This window comes from Abrus precatorius, unplaced genomic scaffold (assembly GCF_003935025.1).
Source record: "Abrus precatorius isolate BTA unplaced genomic scaffold, Abrus_2018 Scaffold2, whole genome shotgun sequence".
In the NCBI taxonomy this organism is placed as follows: Eukaryota; Viridiplantae; Streptophyta; class Magnoliopsida; order Fabales; family Fabaceae; genus Abrus; species Abrus precatorius.
In genome coordinates this window covers 18765259-18785485 of record NW_020874362.1, presented here as the reverse complement: position 1 = coordinate 18785485, position 20227 = coordinate 18765259, and the positions used below count along the sequence as shown (strand labels likewise).

The 20227-nt window shown below is 31.8% G+C and overlaps 1 protein-coding gene across 1 annotated transcript; it reads right to left on the bottom strand.

The window, feature by feature from the left end:
- Positions 1-718: 718 nt before the first annotated feature.
- LOC113858522 (subtilisin-like protease SBT5.3) lies at positions 719-11246 on the bottom strand. The gene is made up of 11 exons (XM_027491205.1): positions 11134-11246; positions 10954-11063; positions 10769-10866; positions 10519-10683; positions 9367-9475; positions 6846-7380; positions 3830-3924; positions 3282-3527; positions 1922-2036; positions 1631-1844; positions 719-1438 (listed from the first exon to the last, which is right to left on the bottom strand). The coding sequence occupies exons 1-11, from the start codon at positions 11218-11220 to the stop codon at positions 891-893; spliced, it is 2322 nt and encodes a 773-aa protein (XP_027347006.1). The 5' UTR covers positions 11221-11246; the 3' UTR covers positions 719-890.
- Positions 11247-20227: the final 8981 nt, after the last annotated feature.

The window sequence follows — 20227 nt, the reverse complement described above, 5'->3', positions numbered from 1 at the left end:
CGACTCCTCTAATTTCTTTTAGAAAATATTTTTTAATTTTTAAAAGATAATTTTTTTAAACATGTTTTTGTTGTACCGTTACGACCACTCGGTTGTGACAATTTAATTAAATATTTATTTTATTAATTAATAAAATATATTCTTTTCTTTTTATTTTTTTAATTAATTAGATAATTAATTTGTCAATATTAATAAATTAAAATTATTTTATTTTATTAATGCTACAATTTATAATACTAATATTGAATTTTTTACTTTTATACATTATAGGTCGTTAATATATATATATATATACTCTTAGTTCAAGTTAAAAATATTTATTAAAATTAAATTATATTTCTCATTTAATTTATTAAATACTCATTTCTTATTAGTACAACACTTTGCATTAACCATATTTAATTTACATTACCGTTAATTGTTTGTTGGATAAATTATATAAATTTATTTATAACTTACGACATCTTAAATTTAATGGAATACTAAGTTTTAAATTAAAGTATTTATTCAAATATTTTTTTAAAAAGTTAAAATATTATTTAATATATTATTAATTTGTTTTATTCCATACAATGATTTACAATATTTATAATATGAATATGTATTTATTTATTTTTTTGCATTTTAATATAGATTTATTTAGTTGATTATCTCGATTGACAATTTATTTTGGTGTCAGCAAAATCAGAAGTAGATTAATTAAAATATATGCTCAAAGAAAGCCACTATAGATTTTTTTTTTATTGTTATTCCAATTCTCTTGTGAATCACAATTATCATCCATGTAACAAAACTCTTAAGGAAATGCAAATTTAGAAGCTATATGATATAATTTAGAATACACCACCAATCGATTCAAAATGCAAATCAGTTGAATTGCTTCAACGTCTTCAATTTCTAGTTAAGGGGGCCTTCACAACTATTGGACTCCTAACAAAATGCTTACCATCTGACCATATCAGCTTACCAAACACGTAGCTATTTGTTGCTTTTCCTTGCATCACCTTCAAGGATACTTTAAACTTGATCTCTTCACCAACAGCTTTGAACTTCAAGATGTTTGGCTTCACAGATACGGTGATTCCTTCTGGGTTTTGAACATGAGCAATGTATGTTCCTGGAGAACCAACATTTTTTATTGTCCTTGTAACTGTTATTGACCCATGGAGATTTGGTACTGTGATTGAGGGATAATTTAGGTTGAAGAGACTAAATCTCTCGTGGCATTGATATGGACCACCTGTAAACATTGAGATTTGTGTTTCACTGTAACCTAAAGAACATAAGAAGTTTAGGTAATCAATTATTGTCGTGTCATAAACAAGGCCAGGATCCATTGCTCTATTTGGCTGAACATGTCCTGCCCCATAACTGAATGGTGTTGCTAGGCCATTAGTAACATTTAGCAGCAACTCTGCCTCATTATCTAGTGTTGTAGCTGAAAGTCAAATTTTATAAACTTAATATACTCGATAATAGTATTTAATTGAATTAATAAATTAAAAAAGATAAAACATTATAATAAAACAATTAAGAAATGCTCATGAAATAAGTAGATCATACATGTATATAACATATTTAAGAAATTAAAATGAATTTGACTTAATCTGAAATGAATGGAAGCACTGACCAGTTGTCATGATTGCTGATTTAATAGCAGCAGGAGTCCATGAAGGATAAAGGGTTCTCAAGAGTCCAACAATGCCGGAAATGTGAGGGCAAGACATTGAAGTGCCAGAGACTGAGTTGTATGGAATCCTGCGCTTGTCAAACTCTTCATTCGTTGGTCCCTCCGCTTCGGTGTAGGCCGCTATAACTGACACACCCGCTGCAGTGATATCCGGCTAAGTGTTTCCACGAAAGACTTGTTAGATATCCAACTCATCACAACAACAACAACACATTACAAGGCATATTATACCTTTAAGATCTCTGGCACAATGCTATTTGGTCCTTTTGATGAAAACGCTGCCATCACAGGAGCTGGCTTAGTATGCAATTGTGTCACTGGATGTTTAATATATGCCACTGGGAACCTGCCAATAAACCCCAACCACTCAATCTCATGTTCAAAGAAACATATCACATTCATGATTATCCTTTTGGGATCCTTAGTATAGTAACTGTAAAATCACAGAAAATTCTACTTGTTTCTTGTAATTATTTAACTAAAAGTCGTAAGTTTAATATCAATCTACATATTTTGAGTGAAAATAGGAGAACTTAGGTTTGATTTTAAACTAAAAATAATCACTTTTTAAAAAATGAATAAGTCTTTAAAGTACTAGTTAAAAGTTAAACATATATTTTTATTGTTAAACATAAAAGGATTAATTACTCTCTTGATTTTTAATGTAATTTTCGATTAAAAAAAATTAATTAATAACAGGTGTAATACACTATTTGGTACTTTATCTTTATGTATCAAATTTAATCAAATATATACATTTGAAATATATGAAAATAAAATATTCAACACAAATAATAAAGGTAATATATAGTTATAAGTCAGTAGTTGGATCGACAAAAAATATATTCTATATTATTAATGGCATAAAAGTAAGTATAACTTATAAAGATGTAATATGATCTCTGTATATGTTTATGTGTGTGTATAACTTAAACATTTTACTATAAAAAATTACAAGTACAAAATTATTATGTTAAAAATTTAAAGCTTATAAAAAATTATAATATAAACATATGCAACTTGGATGGTATATTTTTATTATTTGTGCAAGACTTTTTATATGATCCTAAAAGATAATATATTTAAATGTGTAGCAGCATATAATAATAAGAAAAAGCTAACATACACTTACTTTTGAGACATATATATATGGAAAAAATCAATACTACTAGATTTAGGGAAAAGAAAAAACCTTTGTACAATTGCAAATTTGAAAAATCAAAAATAGTTTTTACTAAAAAACATAAAAAGATAATCACTCTCATAATTTTTAATATATTTTACCACAATATTTAATTAAAAATTATTATTTATTAACTCATTAACCAACACTGTTAAAGCACTGATTAATAAAATCCTAAAATTTATTTAAAAGCATTTACACTTTATATATTTTTAATGTAATAAATATTATTTTTAAATAAAATATTTCTGCCTTTATGTACTTAAATTAGTGTTAAAGTTGATATTATGAAAAACCATTGAAAATATATATAGTATGGCCACATAGTATAGTTGAAAGCCACAGAAGTCATAGCTCAAGACATGGCATTATTAACAAGGGAGACTAGATTGGTAGGAGATATCTTACTTGGTTGAGTTGATGTAATTGAAGACAGCAAGGCCATCATTGAAATTGATATGAGTAGCAGGAAGAACATGAGGATCGGCTAAAAGTTCATTCCCACTATTCTGGTCATTAGCAAGGACCATTCCCACAGCACCAGCTTGTAAAGCTTGCTCTCCCTTGTTCATTCTTGCATTTATCCCTCTAAGGCATACAACGATCTTTCCCTTCACCTTGTTGGGATCCAGAGTTCCATTTTGACATAGCACCCTGCATCATTAAGTTGGCTTCACATAACGAAATATTAACCACAAATTTTGAGCTGATTTAGAGTAGTTAAAAACATAAAAAAAGTATTAAAATAAAAACTATTTATAACATTTAAAATATAGTCAATAATTTTTTGATAAAAAATTACTATTAAATATTTAAAATCAACTTTAAAATTGAAATTAACAAAACTATTAATTTTATTCACCATATTCAGTGCTATATTAATTATTTCGAATGTAAATGCTCACACAACAAGAGAGATGACAATAGATAATGAGCTTCAATTTTTCGATACTCACGCATCTTCTACTCTTGCACTTGCCAATTTAGCATCTGTAGCCTTAATGATCGGGTAGAACTTGTCTGCCAGTTTTCCAGCTGATAAGCTTTCGCCCTTCACATGAAGCAAACAAGATTATGAGCCAGTTGATCCTTCCAGTGCAATTCCATTAGGAATACAATTTTACTTGGGAGTACCTTTTCAAAAATAAGTTGAAGGTTAAAACTTTAATTCATAATTTCTTTGCATTAGTTGAAAATCAGTTTGATGCTAAAGTCAAAGCTATTAGAACTAATAATGTCCTTGAGTTCACCATGGACCAATTTTATGCTACCAAAGCAGACCTCTTGAGTGGAGTGCCCCCAACAGAATGCTATAGTGAAAAGGAAACACCAACATCTTCTAAGCATGGCAAAGTCTGTTATTTCAAGCTAATTTGCCTAAATGTTTCTTCTAGTCATATGCTGTTGGTCACTCAACATATCTTATTAATAGGATTACCGCACCTGTTTTAAAGGATAAAAGTCCTTATGAAATTTTATACTCTTCTCTTCCCAACTTATCCATGATAAGAGTATTTGGTTCCTCGTGCTTTGCCTCAATACTCTCAAACAGCAGAACCAAACTTGACCCTGAAGCAAAGGAGTGTATCTTCATAGGTTCAGACAAGGACCAAAAGGTTATGTCTTGTTTAATCTCAAGACCAGAGAGGTGTTCATTTCCAGAAATGTAATTTTTCATGAACATATTTTCCCTTCATGAGTCTAACAATCAAAACAATAGTGTTTCTCTACTAATACATTCAAACACTTGTGACATTGACTATACTCCAATTTCAACTCAGACAAATGAGGACACTCACATTGTTGGTCCTAGAATGAATACGATTGAGCATGAACAGACTGCAGAGCTAGGACAATATGTTAGACACTCCACCAGAGCCAAGTAGACTCCAAGTTATCCACATGATTATCACTACAACTTGCGGACCTCCTTGACAAAATGTTCTTCTACCTGTGAAATTCATAAACCATCTATTACTCATCCTCTCTCTTTTGTACTGTCTTATGATAGGTGTTCTCATAGCTATCAAAACTTTGTTGCCAATATGTCCATGATCACTGAACTAGGAAACTACTTTCAAGTTGTTAAGGATGCAAATTGGAAAAAAGCTATGCAAGTGGAAAATCACTGCTCTTGAAAGAAACAACACCTAGGTTCTTGTTGACCTACCATAAGGGAAAACACCTATAGGTTGTAAATGAGTTTACAAACTTAAACACAAGCCAAATGGATCTGTCGATAGATAAAAAGTCTAGCTTGTTGTGAAAGGATACACACAATTGGAATGACTTGATTTTTTAACACCTTTTCTCCTACAGCAAGAATGACTACTCTTAGACTTCTCATCTCAATCGCAGCTGCTAAACATTGGCATCTTCATCAACTAGATGTGGACAATGCTTTTCTTCATGGTGATTTAGATGAAGTATACATGACTGTCCCACAAGGTTTTGCTTCTCCCTAGCCAAATGAAGTTTGTCTGCTAGAAGGTCTTTGTATGGCATTAAGCCAATAGACAATGCTTTGGTACTCTCTCAAAGGCTCTTTAATCTCTCAATTTCATACAATGTCCTTTGGATCACACACTCTTCATCAAGCACACATCAAATGGATTCACTGCCTTACTGGTGTTGATAATGTTATTCTAACAAGGAGCAATATTGATGAAAGAGAACATGTGAAAGACTTTCTAAATGAAAATTTTAAGATAATAGACCTTGGTGAGCTCAAGTTTTTTCTTGGCCTTGAATTGCTCGATCATCCAAAGGTATATTCTTAAGTCAAAGGAAGTATGCTCTTGAGCTCCTCTCTTGTGCAGGTTGGGTGCCAAGCCTGTTAATTCCCCCTATCTACGAAACTTGGCTCTCCTTTATTTGATCAAAAGTTGTCACCACGTTATTTTGGACCATTTTGGAAGTGGAAGTGAATGAGCATTATGCTCCAAAAGCTGTGTTAGCAAGTAGAGTGTTAACTAAGCAAGGTGACAGAATTCAGCAGCTGTTGATTCATTGGAAAGGAAAACCAAGTGAAGCGCCTACATGGGAAGATGAGTTTCTAATTCGAATTCAATTCCCAGATTTCGGTCTTGAGGACAAGATTGAGTTTGAAGGAGAAGACAGTATTTGGGTGACTGATATGGGCCCATTAGTGAGTCAAGTAGAAAGGCCCAAACTCCGGCGTGTGTACACTAGGAAGGTAAAGGCGGCACATGTGTAAAGGGAGTCAGTTATATAGGAAAGGAAGAGAGAGAAGTTAGTTATGGAAGAAAATGATTAGGGAGGCTGAGGGAGGCTCTTGGCTTTGTGAATTGAGAGAGAGTGCTAGTTGTATACCTTATTTCATATATCATACATTTCATATACATTTACATTACTCATTTCTGATTTCTTCTGTTCTTTACAATTATTTGCTATATTCGTGTTTGATGAACTTTAACACATGCTTATACCGAGTGTATGCAATGATCATACAAGAAGAGCGCCATATAGCCAAAGGAAAAGATGAACGAGGTGATGAAGTAGGCTTCACTGTGCAGGAGGGAGCAAAGGCAGCCACTGTTCGTGTGAAGGAAAAAGGGAAAAACTAGCAATCATTGTGGGCAGACTGGTAGGGAGATAGGCCAAAGGAATTTTTCTTTGTCAACTAAAGTATGAACAATATTTTATCTTTGAGAGTGGTTTATTGGGAGCAAAGCTATCAATGTTTCCCAAGGAATAGAATCATTAGTTGGGATGGGCAAAGGAAGAAATCGTTAAAAATCATTAGTATTAGCGGTTGGTTGGACCACTCATATATATACCTCACTATAACAAGGCCTCAACTAAGACAAGGCATTGTTTCCCCCTCACACGATGCTTTACTACAGGTTATGTGGTGTTCTTGAACTCATCTCCTATTTTCTAGAAGACAGAGAAAAAAGTGAACAACATATTTTTCATCACACACACACACACGTGAGGATTGAGACAAACCTTGAAGCTGATCCTGTTACCAAGGATAACGTAACTGGGGAACTCTCTATCCATGGTGCTGGCAGCAACGGTTATAACCCAAGGTGCAAGGTTTTCGACGGTGGCATCAGAAGGCCCACCATTACCTGCAGAGCAAACAACCAGAATGCCGTGTTTGGCAGCATGGAAGGCTCCAATGGCAACACTGTCATTGAAAAAGGAAGAGGCAGAGCCACCCAATGACACAGACAAGACGTCGACACCATCATGGATGGCCATGTCAAAACCTGCCAAAATGTCAGCATCGAAACACTCATCACCACCAATGGGGGGCCAACAAACCTTGTACGCTGCCACACGCGCTTTGGGTGAGCCACCGCTCGCCGTTCCATAGCCCTGCCCGAACACGCTGACCCCGGGCACCCTGTTCCCACCAGCCGTTGATAATGTGTGGGACCCATGCCCCTCCTTGTCTCTAGGTGACTGAAAGGACCTCCTCAGTGGACCCGCCACAGCTCCGTACCCTTTGTTGAAGTACCTCGCCCCAATTAGTTTCCTGCATTCACCCTCCCATTTTCCTTATATCATGTATATATTATTTAATAATTCTTTTCTTGTAAAACATGTAATACATTTCCTAATATTATTTTTCATAATTAGTTATATTCACATTTTTTAATAAAAATTATTCTTCTACTCAACAATGAGAGAGAAATCTAAACCATGACCTACTTGAGCAAGTTTTTCGAAATATTCTTAGTGAGGCATTTAGATGAATTTATAAAAGATTATATTCTTATACGTTATTTTCAGTTTATTTTATAATTTTTTATATAATTTATCATAATAATTTTTTTATAAACATTATTATTGATTTAATGTAATATTTTAGTAATTTAAGTGTACTGTTGACATTATTTCATAAACATTATATGCATACTAAGTAGTTAACGTTTATGAGAATGTTATGCTAGTAATTTTAGTTTATTCTAATATTTTACGAATATATATATATATATATATATATATATATATATAATTTGAATTAATTGAAAATAAAAGATAAATAATATAGTTACAAATTAAAAAGAACGAGTCAGAATAAAATATTAGGTTTATTTTTAAATAAAGAAACTTTCTTTTAATATTTACAACTGTATTTAAATTTATTTTAGAATATTTATTATATTATTTTATATACAAAATATAATTTTTTTCTATTATAATATATTTTAATTATTTTTCCAAAAGAACAATAAAAAAGGGTAAAACAAAAATTACAGCTTCTGGTCTCATATCACAGAAAATGATCATGGCTCATGAAAAAAAGAAGTTAAAGTATATTTAGTACTTTTTCTTGCAACTGACGATATGACAAACTGTTCAAATTAAGGAAGCTAATTTTTTTCAATTTCTTTTCCTTCTAAACCTACAATTTTCTATCAAAACAAAGCCGGAAGATTTTTAACACAATTATATTCATTAAAATTTGAAGGTAAATAAATATTTAGCATTTACTAGTAATTAAATATATTTAAAATAATAAAATAATGAAAAATCATTATAGTTACGTATAAATTAAAAATAAATTATTTGAATATATTTTAATATTTCTTTAACTCGTCGAAACAAAAAGTTTGAGCCATGGGACTCGCGGGACACCATATCCGCTTCACTTTCTTTTGTACAAAAGGAATCAGGAAACAAAAAGAAAGTCTGAAAATGCTGCTTTCAATGGAATGTACTTATCCCTTTAGTAATAATCACCAAATGATTGACTTAGAATATATTTTTAATTATTAATTAAAATTGGAAGTCAGTTTTATATATTTTTTTATAATTTTTAATAAGTTTTAGTCCATAAAAATGTATTAAAAAGAATATATTAAAAAATATATTAATATTTTTAAGAATAAAGAGTACTAATTTAAAAAATGGTATGTATTTTTAGGCAAAGGACGACAAGAATTTATGAAATATTTATGGCTTACTTAAGTATGATCTTTTTCTGTATTTTAACAAAATTTATATTTTTTATTTTTATAAATTTTTATTGTTAATTCCTGTAGTTAACATGATGAACTGAAAAATTATTACTTATTAATTTTTTATTTTATTAAAGAAACTAAAAATAAAAAATTATAAAAATATAATAATAAATTTCTTTTAAGACAACATTTGTAATTTATAACAAATGAATTCAATAAAAAATGTTAAATAATTATATTTTAGAAAAAAATTAAATTTTCACTACAAAGTTATTAATACTTAAAAAATTATTTATCATTAACTTAATGTAATATATGTTAATTTTTATTGAATCACACCATGTGAAATACATACTAAAATAAAATAAAATAAAAATTAAAAGAACTAAAAAAAATAAAATACAGGAATCAAATTCATAATTAAATCATTAAAATGAATAAAAAATGATATCCTAAATGTTTAGATGTTAAGAGAAGGTTTGAATATAAAAGAAGGAAAGGGAAATATTTATTTAGTTAATTTATATCGGAATGAAGTGTAGCGGAGATGATACCTGTTGCAGCGAAAAGCAGGATCAAGTTTGTTATCACAGATTCCTCTCCACTTTGATGGAATTGGTCCCAATCCCTCCTCACTAAAGCTCTTTGATTCAGGCCAAACCCCTACACGCAATGCGGTCACACCAAAAGTGAGGACTCTTTTCAAAGCATATTATTCTCTCTCTCCCTCTCTCTCTCCCTCATCCATATATCCTTTCATCTCCCAAATATGCTCCTCTTTTCCTCTCATTGCCCCCACCTACTTTTCACACTCAAGTTTCGGACCATTTTCAATCTCAACTTAGTGCATTAACATTATACTTTTCCTATTATTCCTTCCTTGGACTATCCCCACCTTCTATTTGCCTCACTCATAATCCATCATAGCCCCACCTCACTTAGAATAACCCCACCCCCCCCTTTTAGTTTATTCATATCCCAATGAACACAAAGTCGTAACATAGAGTTTTTATCCTATCAAACTATTATTTATGACCAACCCTATGGCTTTCAACATATGCATAGGCTAAACTTCATAATATATATCTTTCTCTTTTACTATTAACTAATTAAAATATTAAATAACTTTTCATTTTGTTTTGATGGTTTTTAAATTAAATATTATCAAAACAATAACTTACATGTTATATATAAATTTTATATTGAATGATACTCTAATACAAACAAATGGCAAAATGCCCAATTGCCCACAACAGAAAGTCGGCTACCCTTATCGCACCACCTTACTCTATTCTATTCACTGTAATCTAACTGAAATATTTTGCAATTTTTTAAAGATAGAAGAAGAAAAATAACTTTTTTCTTAAAAATTAACGAGTATTAAAAATATTAAGAGGTAGAAGCAATAGATGAAAGCCATTAACCTATTTCTTTAAGATTGAACGTTCAAACGTTGGGTACAGAAAGGAGTTTGTCTTTTCTACTAATTGACGGCAAGATTCAAATTAATAATATACTAATCGGATAAAAACCTTTTTGAAATTATCAGATTCTGGAAACACCATAGTTGGTGGGGAGTAGAGATATAACGAGATAAACATGTGTATATCAGTCAACGATCTATATTAGAATAATTATACAAGTAAATTAAAGCCATCGATTGCAAGATGTTGATGACCTCTTTGAGAAGAAAATCAAGAGCTCACCTGTATCTAAGTTTCCTATGATCACACCTTCACCGAATCGGGCTTTTTTCCAGATTGAGTTGGATGGGATCATCCCATTATTCTCCAGCCCCATGAATCCCCATGATCGAGTGGTGTGTAGCTTTCTTCCACTATTCACGAACACTGACAATACCTTTGGATGCTCTACAAGCAAAAATGACAAAATGGTTAGGCACACAACGAGGGAAAGGAGGAACAGAGAAGAGAAAACAGAGATGAAGGTTCTTACTAGCAATCTCAGCAGCCACTTTTTCTTCCAAAGTTGCAGCAAAACCATTGATGTGCCTTGTGTATGAGTAAAAGATAGACTCTTTGGCAGAGTTAGAACTACATGGAAACAAACTCAAAAAATTTTAATAGGTAAAATAATGCCTCTTGGTTAATATAAGATGCTATAGTTGTTCTGTCCCATACCTTCCCAAGAAAGATCCCAGAAACTCGTAGTGGGACTGTGTCACGCGATTGAAGTCTAATGAAGACAAGTCTGGGCCATGTGAGTGGGCTCCTAAGTACACAACATAAGACTAAAACCACAAAGGATTAGTGTTTTTTTCTAGTTTTATCTTTCTAAGGTTGCAGATTGCAATGTCTCACCTTTTTCGCTGCAAAGCTGGGTCTGTGCAGTATACATACAAGAAGAATTTGCAGGAGAAAGTGAAGGGTAGCACTTGGTGGCCTCATTGCTTTGCCTCTTTGTAAAGTCCCCCTTTGCTTTTGCCTTGTTTTGAATGGAACAGAAAACAAAACCTTCGGTTTTATAGGGGGAAACAAGGTAACTTTCCCAGTAAAATTTGAAGGCAAAGTTTGCAAACGTAACAGCTAATAATTGCTAAATATAATATTAACATGGTGTTTATAAATTATAATAAACTCTTGTTGGAGATAAGGAAATTTCATTTTTGGACTATAACGAGTTTGGGAAAATAACAAATAATGCAGTGTTTATTTAAACGTAAGTATGCAAAACAACAAGGGCTAATTGATTCAGTGGGGTGAAGATTGAGGGAATAAGAATTTCAAGGGAAGCTTGTGTTAAAGATATATACTACATTCGGTTAAATTAGTTAATAAGTGAGTTGAAAGGTAAAAAGTTTGTTCATAATTGAAAAAAATATTTTTTTGGAATTGTTAAGTAGATTTATTTGCTTTTATATATATATATGCTGAATCTTCTTATACTAGTATAAGTTTAAAAACTTTTACACTTAATTTAAGTTTTTTTATAAAATTTACATCTAATGAGTTATAATTTATTATTTTATTGATCATTAGTTTAGGGTTAAAGAAAAGATGTATAAAAATTTTTAAATTTACACTAGTATAAAAAAATTATTTCTTATATATATTTTTATTTTTTAATTTTTTTAAAGATAGTTTTATCCTTTACACGATCAAAATTTTAATACATTAATTTTATTGTCATTTTATTCTCTATTTTCATAGTACTCCTTTTCATGTTTTTTTTATCTATTTTTTTATATGCTTTCTTTTTTCTTTTATCTGAATATATTTTATATTAAAAAGTATTTCTTATATTAACATTTGTTGTCAATTTGCTGATCTTTTAATTAATTAAATTGTTTAATATTAAACTTTAGTGACGTATAAATATGAAAAATATTTGCTTTTATTTTTTTTCTTTTTTTACTATTCACTTTTATCTTTTATAACATTAGAATTTTATATTGTATATAGATATTTAATAACATGATAATATTTTTATTATTAATAATTAATAGTATATTTTATTAAATAAAAATAAATTAAGTAAATAATAATATTTAAAATTTAAAAATAAATTATAAAAATAAATAATTTAAATTAATTTATGTAATCCTTATTGATATAATATGTTTAAATTAATAATTTTAAAAATAAATTCAAGTTTTTGTTTGAATCAATAATGTCAATTTTATTAATAAGATGTATTAAAATAAATTATGTCTAATTTTAATGTTATATGTCTTTTTAAATTATTTAACATAAATCAATCAATTGTTTAAATAATTTATTAAACAAATTAATTTTATAAACTACTTATATATCTATAAGTTTCAACTAGTTTTACAGTTAAAAATTATAAGTTTATTGCAAGATCCTTATTTATTTATGAAGTTAAGGAAATAAGTTTACATTGAAAAGAGAAAATTAAATTAAAGCTTGCTTGCATTCATAATGCAAAGTGCAAAAAATGTAAAACTTTCATTTAAATTACTCATATTGGTAAAATTTTTCATTAATAAAGCAATTAAAATAAATAAATTTAAGTGAAAAGCTGAAAAAAAACATTCACATGCATTGTTTTCGTTAATGTACAAGAGTTTAATATTTATAAAATATAATTTCAAAATACATTAGGACTCATCTACATCATTTACAAAATACAAAATACAACAAGTCCTAATAAGTAGTATATCCACCAAAAAGACTAAAGACGATATTAATCATCATCTCCAAACCACCCATCTATCTCTGCTAATTCCTCTAGGGATAGATCTTCATTTTTGTAGCACCTTAAATTTAATTTCAATAAATAAGAAATTTCGCAAATTTTTGAAATAATGAAACTTCCATTTTTAATCCAAATTTCATCAAACATTTCAAATAAACAAAGGGGTTACAATTTACATCAAACAGTTGCTACAGGACTTATTTAAAAACAACAGTTTTCAAAATAATATCCTAAGTCCTATAGCAGTTCCATCTACCCTTTCACTGGGTCCGGTGCTGATCGTCTTGATTATCTGAAAAATGAATGTAAGGGTGAGTACTCTACACTACCCAAAAACACACAGTCAACATAGAGTCTCACCTCCAGCACATTTCCAATAGATTAAACAAATACTATCACAGACAGCATTATCACACAGCTCGGCGGCATCGACAACATTTCACATCCATAAGTACAATACACAAACCTCGTGCATACGCACATCAGCCACACTCATTGTGGCACTGTGATCATTGATTTACACTATGAATGGCCGCCGGTTACCCCCGCCTCACGGATATTACGTGGGTAGTCACGGGTCGCTCAGCAAAGATAATGGTCAGAGGTCTAGTCAAGAAGATAGTGTGTGGCTCGTGGTGCACCTGTTCCGCAGTCGGTGTCACCACCACTCCTTTTTCCCCAAGGTATTTCTACCGTCCTCATCTTCCACACCACTAGTGTATCGCTGAACCATTCACAGCACATTACAATGGCGCTAATACGCTCATTCACACATATTTTATTCACGCATGCAGTAATTATGCTTACACACGGCACATAGCCCACATTCCATTTCACAACACACGACACATAGCCTACAATGATCGTTCATATTACACGGCCCTTGGGCCCACATTTTCACAATATTCATTCAAATATACGGCACAAGTGCCCATACCCATTCACAGCACTCGGCATACATGCCCTCATTCTACCATACAACATTTACATACAATCCATCAATTTCGGGTCAACACACATAATGTTCACACATCACGGCACATGGCCCACATTACATTTCTCAGAAATTTCTAACCCACTAACTCAGCCACAACACAATATTCAGCAAAATAATAACAATTTATGCATAAAAGAGTAGGATAGAGTCCCCCCTTACCTCAGATCGACGTCCCACACGCTACATCCACCAAGAAGTGCTCCCCTTCACGGATTTCGTCCTAAACACATGGAGAAACTCCATGAGAACCCAGGGAAACCACAAAACAGAGAAAAGGGATGAAAAACTAAAACCCTAACCATTAAAACTCACCTCCAAGCGTTTTTCACACGAATTTAACCTTCAATCAAGCTCCCGAACGGCTTTGGAGACAATGTAATCAGTAGAATAAGGTTTGGGAGTGAAGGGATCAAAGGAATTTTGAAGGAGAAGGGAGAAACGAAATCTCCCCGAACCCTAACCCCTTTAAATCCCTTCTAGTCGCGACACTCTCGCTACAGCGATATATTCTCGCTGCAGCGAAAATCTCAAATAAAACTACACCCTTTAAATCCCTTCTAGTTGAGACCCTCTCGCTACAACGAGACTGTACCCAGAAATGCATCTCAAACTGTCGTTCTCTCGCTACAGCAAGAAGGTAACAGTTTCAGTTCTTCCTCCCAAGGCCCTCTCACTACAGCGAGAATTCTCTCGCTGCAACGAGAATAGCCCAGAATTACACCCTGCACTTAGGCACTCCGCCTATTTTCAGCCCAACTAATCATGCATACATATACATATATATATATATATATATATATATATATACATATTCACAACATATATCCAAAAATACACACATATGTATACATTTAGATTTATATAATTAACAATAATTAATATTACAAAATTAGGAGTGTTACAATCTTCACCAAGATCACCCACATCCGCTACTACTTCAATGCCTGTGATTCGCTTTACGATAAAATAACTTGGTCTTCCATATTGGTTATGATCCAAAAAACTATAAACATAATTCCATGCATTCGACGGTTTGACCAAACCTCTCTCTCTCTCATATAGAGAGAAAGGCACAATGTATGGCGGTTCCTACCACTGCTAGGGTAATCAAAAGGTACATTGTATCCTATTATCATTTCTAAGGTAAATATAATACCTGAGTTATCATTACTATTTACAATAAAGCTACAATGGCACAACTATTGTCATTCCCTACATACTTGATCTGGTCTACTACTAATAAGCGACTCCAAAAATCTCACAAGTCTCTAGGGATCTGTCAACTTATTCCTTGAAATGTTTTGTAAGGATGAGCCTTTTTTCTCATTACCAAACATGAATTCACAATTCAATCAAACAATATAAACAAGGATAAAACATTAATCCATCAGACAATACAATTCATGTTCATATGCATATAATAATTATTAGTTATTCGACTTATCACATTTCTTTTCTATTAATTCTTGAATTTCTCTTTTTAAACTTTCACTGTTCCTGGGATCCCTTGAAGTCTTCCTTAGCATAGATAGTTGTTGGATAGCCGCATCTACACAAACACAACGTGCGTCGACCTAACTCCTTTTAGCAAAACATTGGTCAGAAGTTTAGGTCAGGAAATGAGCATAAAGGATGTGGTGCTCTTACTCTTATTTGTATGCGCAATTCAAGAAGAACATCTACCACCCTCATTTTTCTAAGATTTCTAAAATTATCTCCATTTTTCACACTCTTAGTGTATCTCTGAACTATTCATACTTTTCTTTAACTTTATCATATATCAATCATTCATTACCAGAAGTTGGTCACCTCCGGACTCAATCCATAATATACATACATATATTCTCAAAACATATGTCATTCAGATCATCAATGTATAGAAAACACATTTCAATATAATATATATTCACAATCACACATCACCACACATTTTCATGAGTACAAAAATTTCATGTTTTCAGCAATGAGACAGAGCCCTCGTTACTTCAGTGGACAAGTTAAATGGTGAAGTTAGTGGAAAAGGTGGTTCAACAAGCTAAGATTTTACTATATATTATAGAGAAGAGTACTCTTTGAGAAGAGAGAAAACATAGAAAATAGAGATGAGAATGAAGAGTTAAGCTCTAAAATACTCATCAACGATTTTCTAGAGTTGATGTTCAAGCTCGGATCTAGAGTAACTTCAGAGTTTTTAAGGCTTTTCTCTGGAGGAGGGAAGAGAGAGTTCAAAGAAAAAGAATTAGGAAATGTTTCTTGGATTGTAATGCAAATTTTTGGGCTGAACTTTCTTAAATACACATGAATTCTCGTGCGTTCTCACTTGAGCAAGTAGGCTCTCGCTTGAGCGAGACCATTCTTACATAGACAAGCCTTTCTCACCTGGCAAGAAAAACAAACAGTGGTTTCAAGTTTTTTCTACAATTCTGGCTTGAGCAAGAGTCATTCTCACTTAAGCGAGAAGACGTTCAAATAGTTAGATATTTCATTCATAAGCTTCCAAATTTATTTTTGAAATATTTTTTAAACAAGCAAATCATCGAAAAGATTAGATTTCTTTTACTTTTCAAAATCTATTTGATGATGCAGCTTTTTTTGTAAATTGTAAGCATGGAAGATAACATTTTCTTATACCCCTTAAGTTACTCCAAATGCCCATTTCCAGAAAGATTAAAGTTTGGATAGCTTGGACAACGTGAAAATTGTAATAGCACTAGAAAAGGAGTTGGAGCTAGTCTATTTTTGCATGTTTAAAATATGTTTTAAAACAATTTTAGAAGCTTCTCAATGAAAATTAGTATGAGCAAAAAAAAGAAAAATTGAAGATTTGAGAAGGAAGAACACTAAACAATGTAACGCTCCAAATTTTGTAATATTAATTATTGTTATTTATATAAATCTAAATGTATATATATGTATGTATATGTGAATGCATGACTGGTTAGGCCTGAAATGGACTAAGTGCCTAAGTATAGGGCGAGATAATGGCTATTCTCGCTGCAGCGAGAGGGCCCTGGGAGGAAGAACCAAAATTGTCGCCTTCTCACTATAGCGAGAGACATCTCGTTGTAGCGACAGAGCGATAGTTTGGGATGTATTTCTAGGTGCAGTCTCATTGTAGCAAGATTCTGCAGAAACCAGGGTGCAGTTTTGTTTGATATTTTCGCTGCAGCGAGGTCGCGACCAGAAAAGGATTTAAAGAGGGTTTAGGATTTGAGAAGTTATTTATCAAAAGTCCCTTCGAATCCCTCAACCCAGAACCCTTTTCCACCAATTAAATTGCCTCCAAAGCTGTTCGGAAGCTTGATTGAAGGTTGAATTCATGTGAGGAACGCTTGGAGGTGAGTTTTAATGGTTAGGGTTCCGTTTCTCATCCCCTTTTCTCTGTTTCTCGGTTTCTTAGAGTTCTCATGGAATTCTTCCATGTGTTTCGGCCACAATCTGTGTAAGGAGCACGTCCGTGGTCAAATCCGGGTGTGGGTCTTCAATTCAAGGTAAGGGGGGACTCTATCCTACTCTTTTGTGTATGAATTGTTGATATTTTGTTGAATATTGTGTTGTGGCTGACTTAATGGGTAGGAAATTGCTGAGAAATGTAATATGAACCATATGCCGTGATATGTAAACATTATGTGTGTTGATCCGAAATTTATGGATTTTGATTATATGTAAATGTTGTGTGATAGAATGAGTATGGGCACTTGTGCCGTATATATGAATGAATATTATGAAAATGTAGGCCCAAGGGCCGTGTAATATGAACGATAATTGTAGGCTGTGTGGTATGTGCTGTGAATTGAATATAGGTTGTGTGTTGTGTACAAGCATAAATATTGCGTGTGTGAATGAAATGTGTGTGAATGAGGCTTGTTAGCACCGTTGTAATGTGCTGTGAATGGTTCAGCGATACACTGGGGATGTGGGGATGAGGACGGTACAAATACCTTGGGGAGGAGAGAGTGGTGGTGACACCGACTGTGGAACAGGTGAACCACGGGCCACACACTCTCTTCCTAACTAGACCTTCGACTATTACCTTTACTGAGCGACCCGTGACTGCCCATGTGGTATTCGTGAGGCAGGGGTAACTAGCATGGGTTTATGTATGGTACTTAGGGATGTGAAATACTGCCGATACTGTGAGTGCATCAGTGTTAAATTGACATGAGCTGTGTGATAATGCTGCTTGTGATTGTGTTTTTTTTTAATGTATTGGAAATGTTTTGGAGGTGAGACTCTACGTTGATTGTGTTTTTGGGTAGTGTAGAATACTCACCCTTACATTCATTTTTTAGGTAATCAAAGATGATCAACACCAGACTCAGTGAAGGGATGGATGGACTACTATAGGACTTAACTTTTATTTTAAAATTGTTGTAACTGAATTAGTCTTGTAGCAGTTATTTGATATTAATTTGTAACCCTTCACTTATTTCGAAATCTTTTATAAAAATTTGGTTATCCGATTTGCACAATTATTATTTAATTGAAATTAAATTTAAGGTGTTACATACAAACTTGAGGTTGAGGGCAATGAATAATGCAAAACAATACAAATGGCAAAAAAAAAAAAATTATTACATAAAAAGACTTATTTAAAAAAAATTTAAAAGTTAAAGAATTAAAATAAAAAAATTAGAAGACGAAATTAATAATTATAAATTTAAGAGAGATGATTTTTAAAAGTAAATTATATATTAAAAAAATAAAAATATTAAAATTATACAATAAAATATATTTGTGAGTTTGTTTTTATCTCCAAAATAGGTTTTAAGATTTATAAAATAATAAGTATATTATAAAATAATTAATATATAATTTTATCTCAAAGATCTAATATGTGTATGTGACAAATTGTGATAGATAGTATTTCTGATGAATGTTTTACTTCTACTTCTAGTATGATAAACTCTCGTTTGTAATATAAAATTTAATAATTTAATATTCAAAATTTCGATTACAATATAAAAATTGAATAATGATCGCTGGAGCAACCACTATCGTAATCATGATGAGGTGGTGGTGGTACAAAAATTGCTATAAAATCTCCAATAGCAGTTGATTCCTTTATTTTGAGATCGCAACGTGCGCCTAAAGTTTGACTATTCAAATCGGGCCTACAGTAAAAGGAACATGCGACTTGTATCATAATCGAGGGACTCTGCGATGGCAACCAAGGTTGCCAATGTTACATATATTCACTTTCTTGTCTTCCAACTTGTCACTTGTTGCAATTAGGATACGAATGGCCAGCCTATTTACTTCACAAAATTAGAGAATGAGTCCAAGTCAATGGCGGCTCATTCTCATCTCTAGTTGCAACTGAAAGGATCAAGTACTAACTTGGTTTGAGGTTGCCATAGACTAGGACAATCTTGTTTCAAAATTTATTAATAATTGTTGTTAAATAAAATTAATTGAATATTGTTAAATAAATATAAACTGAAATTCCCTTAATGACCATAGTTTAGCGAGAACGCTTATCAACATAATCGCTAGATTTCTTTTTGATGTGGGTGGTTTGGAAGATCTCATTGATGAAGAGCATAAACCCATATTGTATAAGGAGATTAATATTCATTGATTTGAGTCTACGCAGAAAATCCTTCGGCACCTTTAGTAACGCAAGTACTCACTAGTAAAATTTTCATCTATTGGCACGATGCGAAGTGCCTGGATAGACAAACCTATTTTTTTATAATTGTATTTTGCATCTATATCCTCTTGAATTCATTTTTTTAATCTATTTTAAAAAGTTTTTCTCGAGTACTATTTTCACGTGTATCTTCGTATATAGGTAAAATTATTCTGAGTTAGTTATTATTATCTAAACTTTTTAATCTCATGTCTCTTAATAAAACTAAAATAATAAGATCTACTCTTATTTTATAGTTTGATTTGACTGCTACTGGATTAATCCTAAATGAATATAACTAAATCTGTCTTTTATGTGTTTATCTAATTTTGATTGTTCTAATAATTGGATTTCTCTATTATTTCCAGTTTCTGGACAAGAATATTCACACTTATGAAATTTGTTCATTTGGCTTAGAGAACTATGTTGTACTCCTTTAGCATACATGAGGTTCTCGTATGATGGGTATTGACCAATTTTGTAGAGATTGTTTAATTTCACTTATTGATTTATTTTCAGAAGTTTTTACCTCTAAATTAGCTGTTCTTTTTTTTACCTGAAAAGTTTTTATTTTAAAACTTAAACCGCTAAAGGATTTCTCTAATTT

Coding starts and splice junctions, on each gene's coding strand:
- LOC113858522 (XM_027491205.1), bottom strand. CDS start 11,220: ATGAGGCCACCAAGTGCTACCCTTCACTTTCTCCTGCAAATTCTTCTT. Junction 9,476..10,518: donor CATAGGAAACTTAGATACAG/GTGAGCTCTTGA, acceptor CATTGCGTGTAG/GGGTTTGGCCTGAATCAAAG. Junction 3,925..6,845: donor GTAACAGGATCAGCTTCAAG/GTTTGTCTCAAT, acceptor CTTCATGTGAAG/GGCGAAAGCTTATCAGCTGG.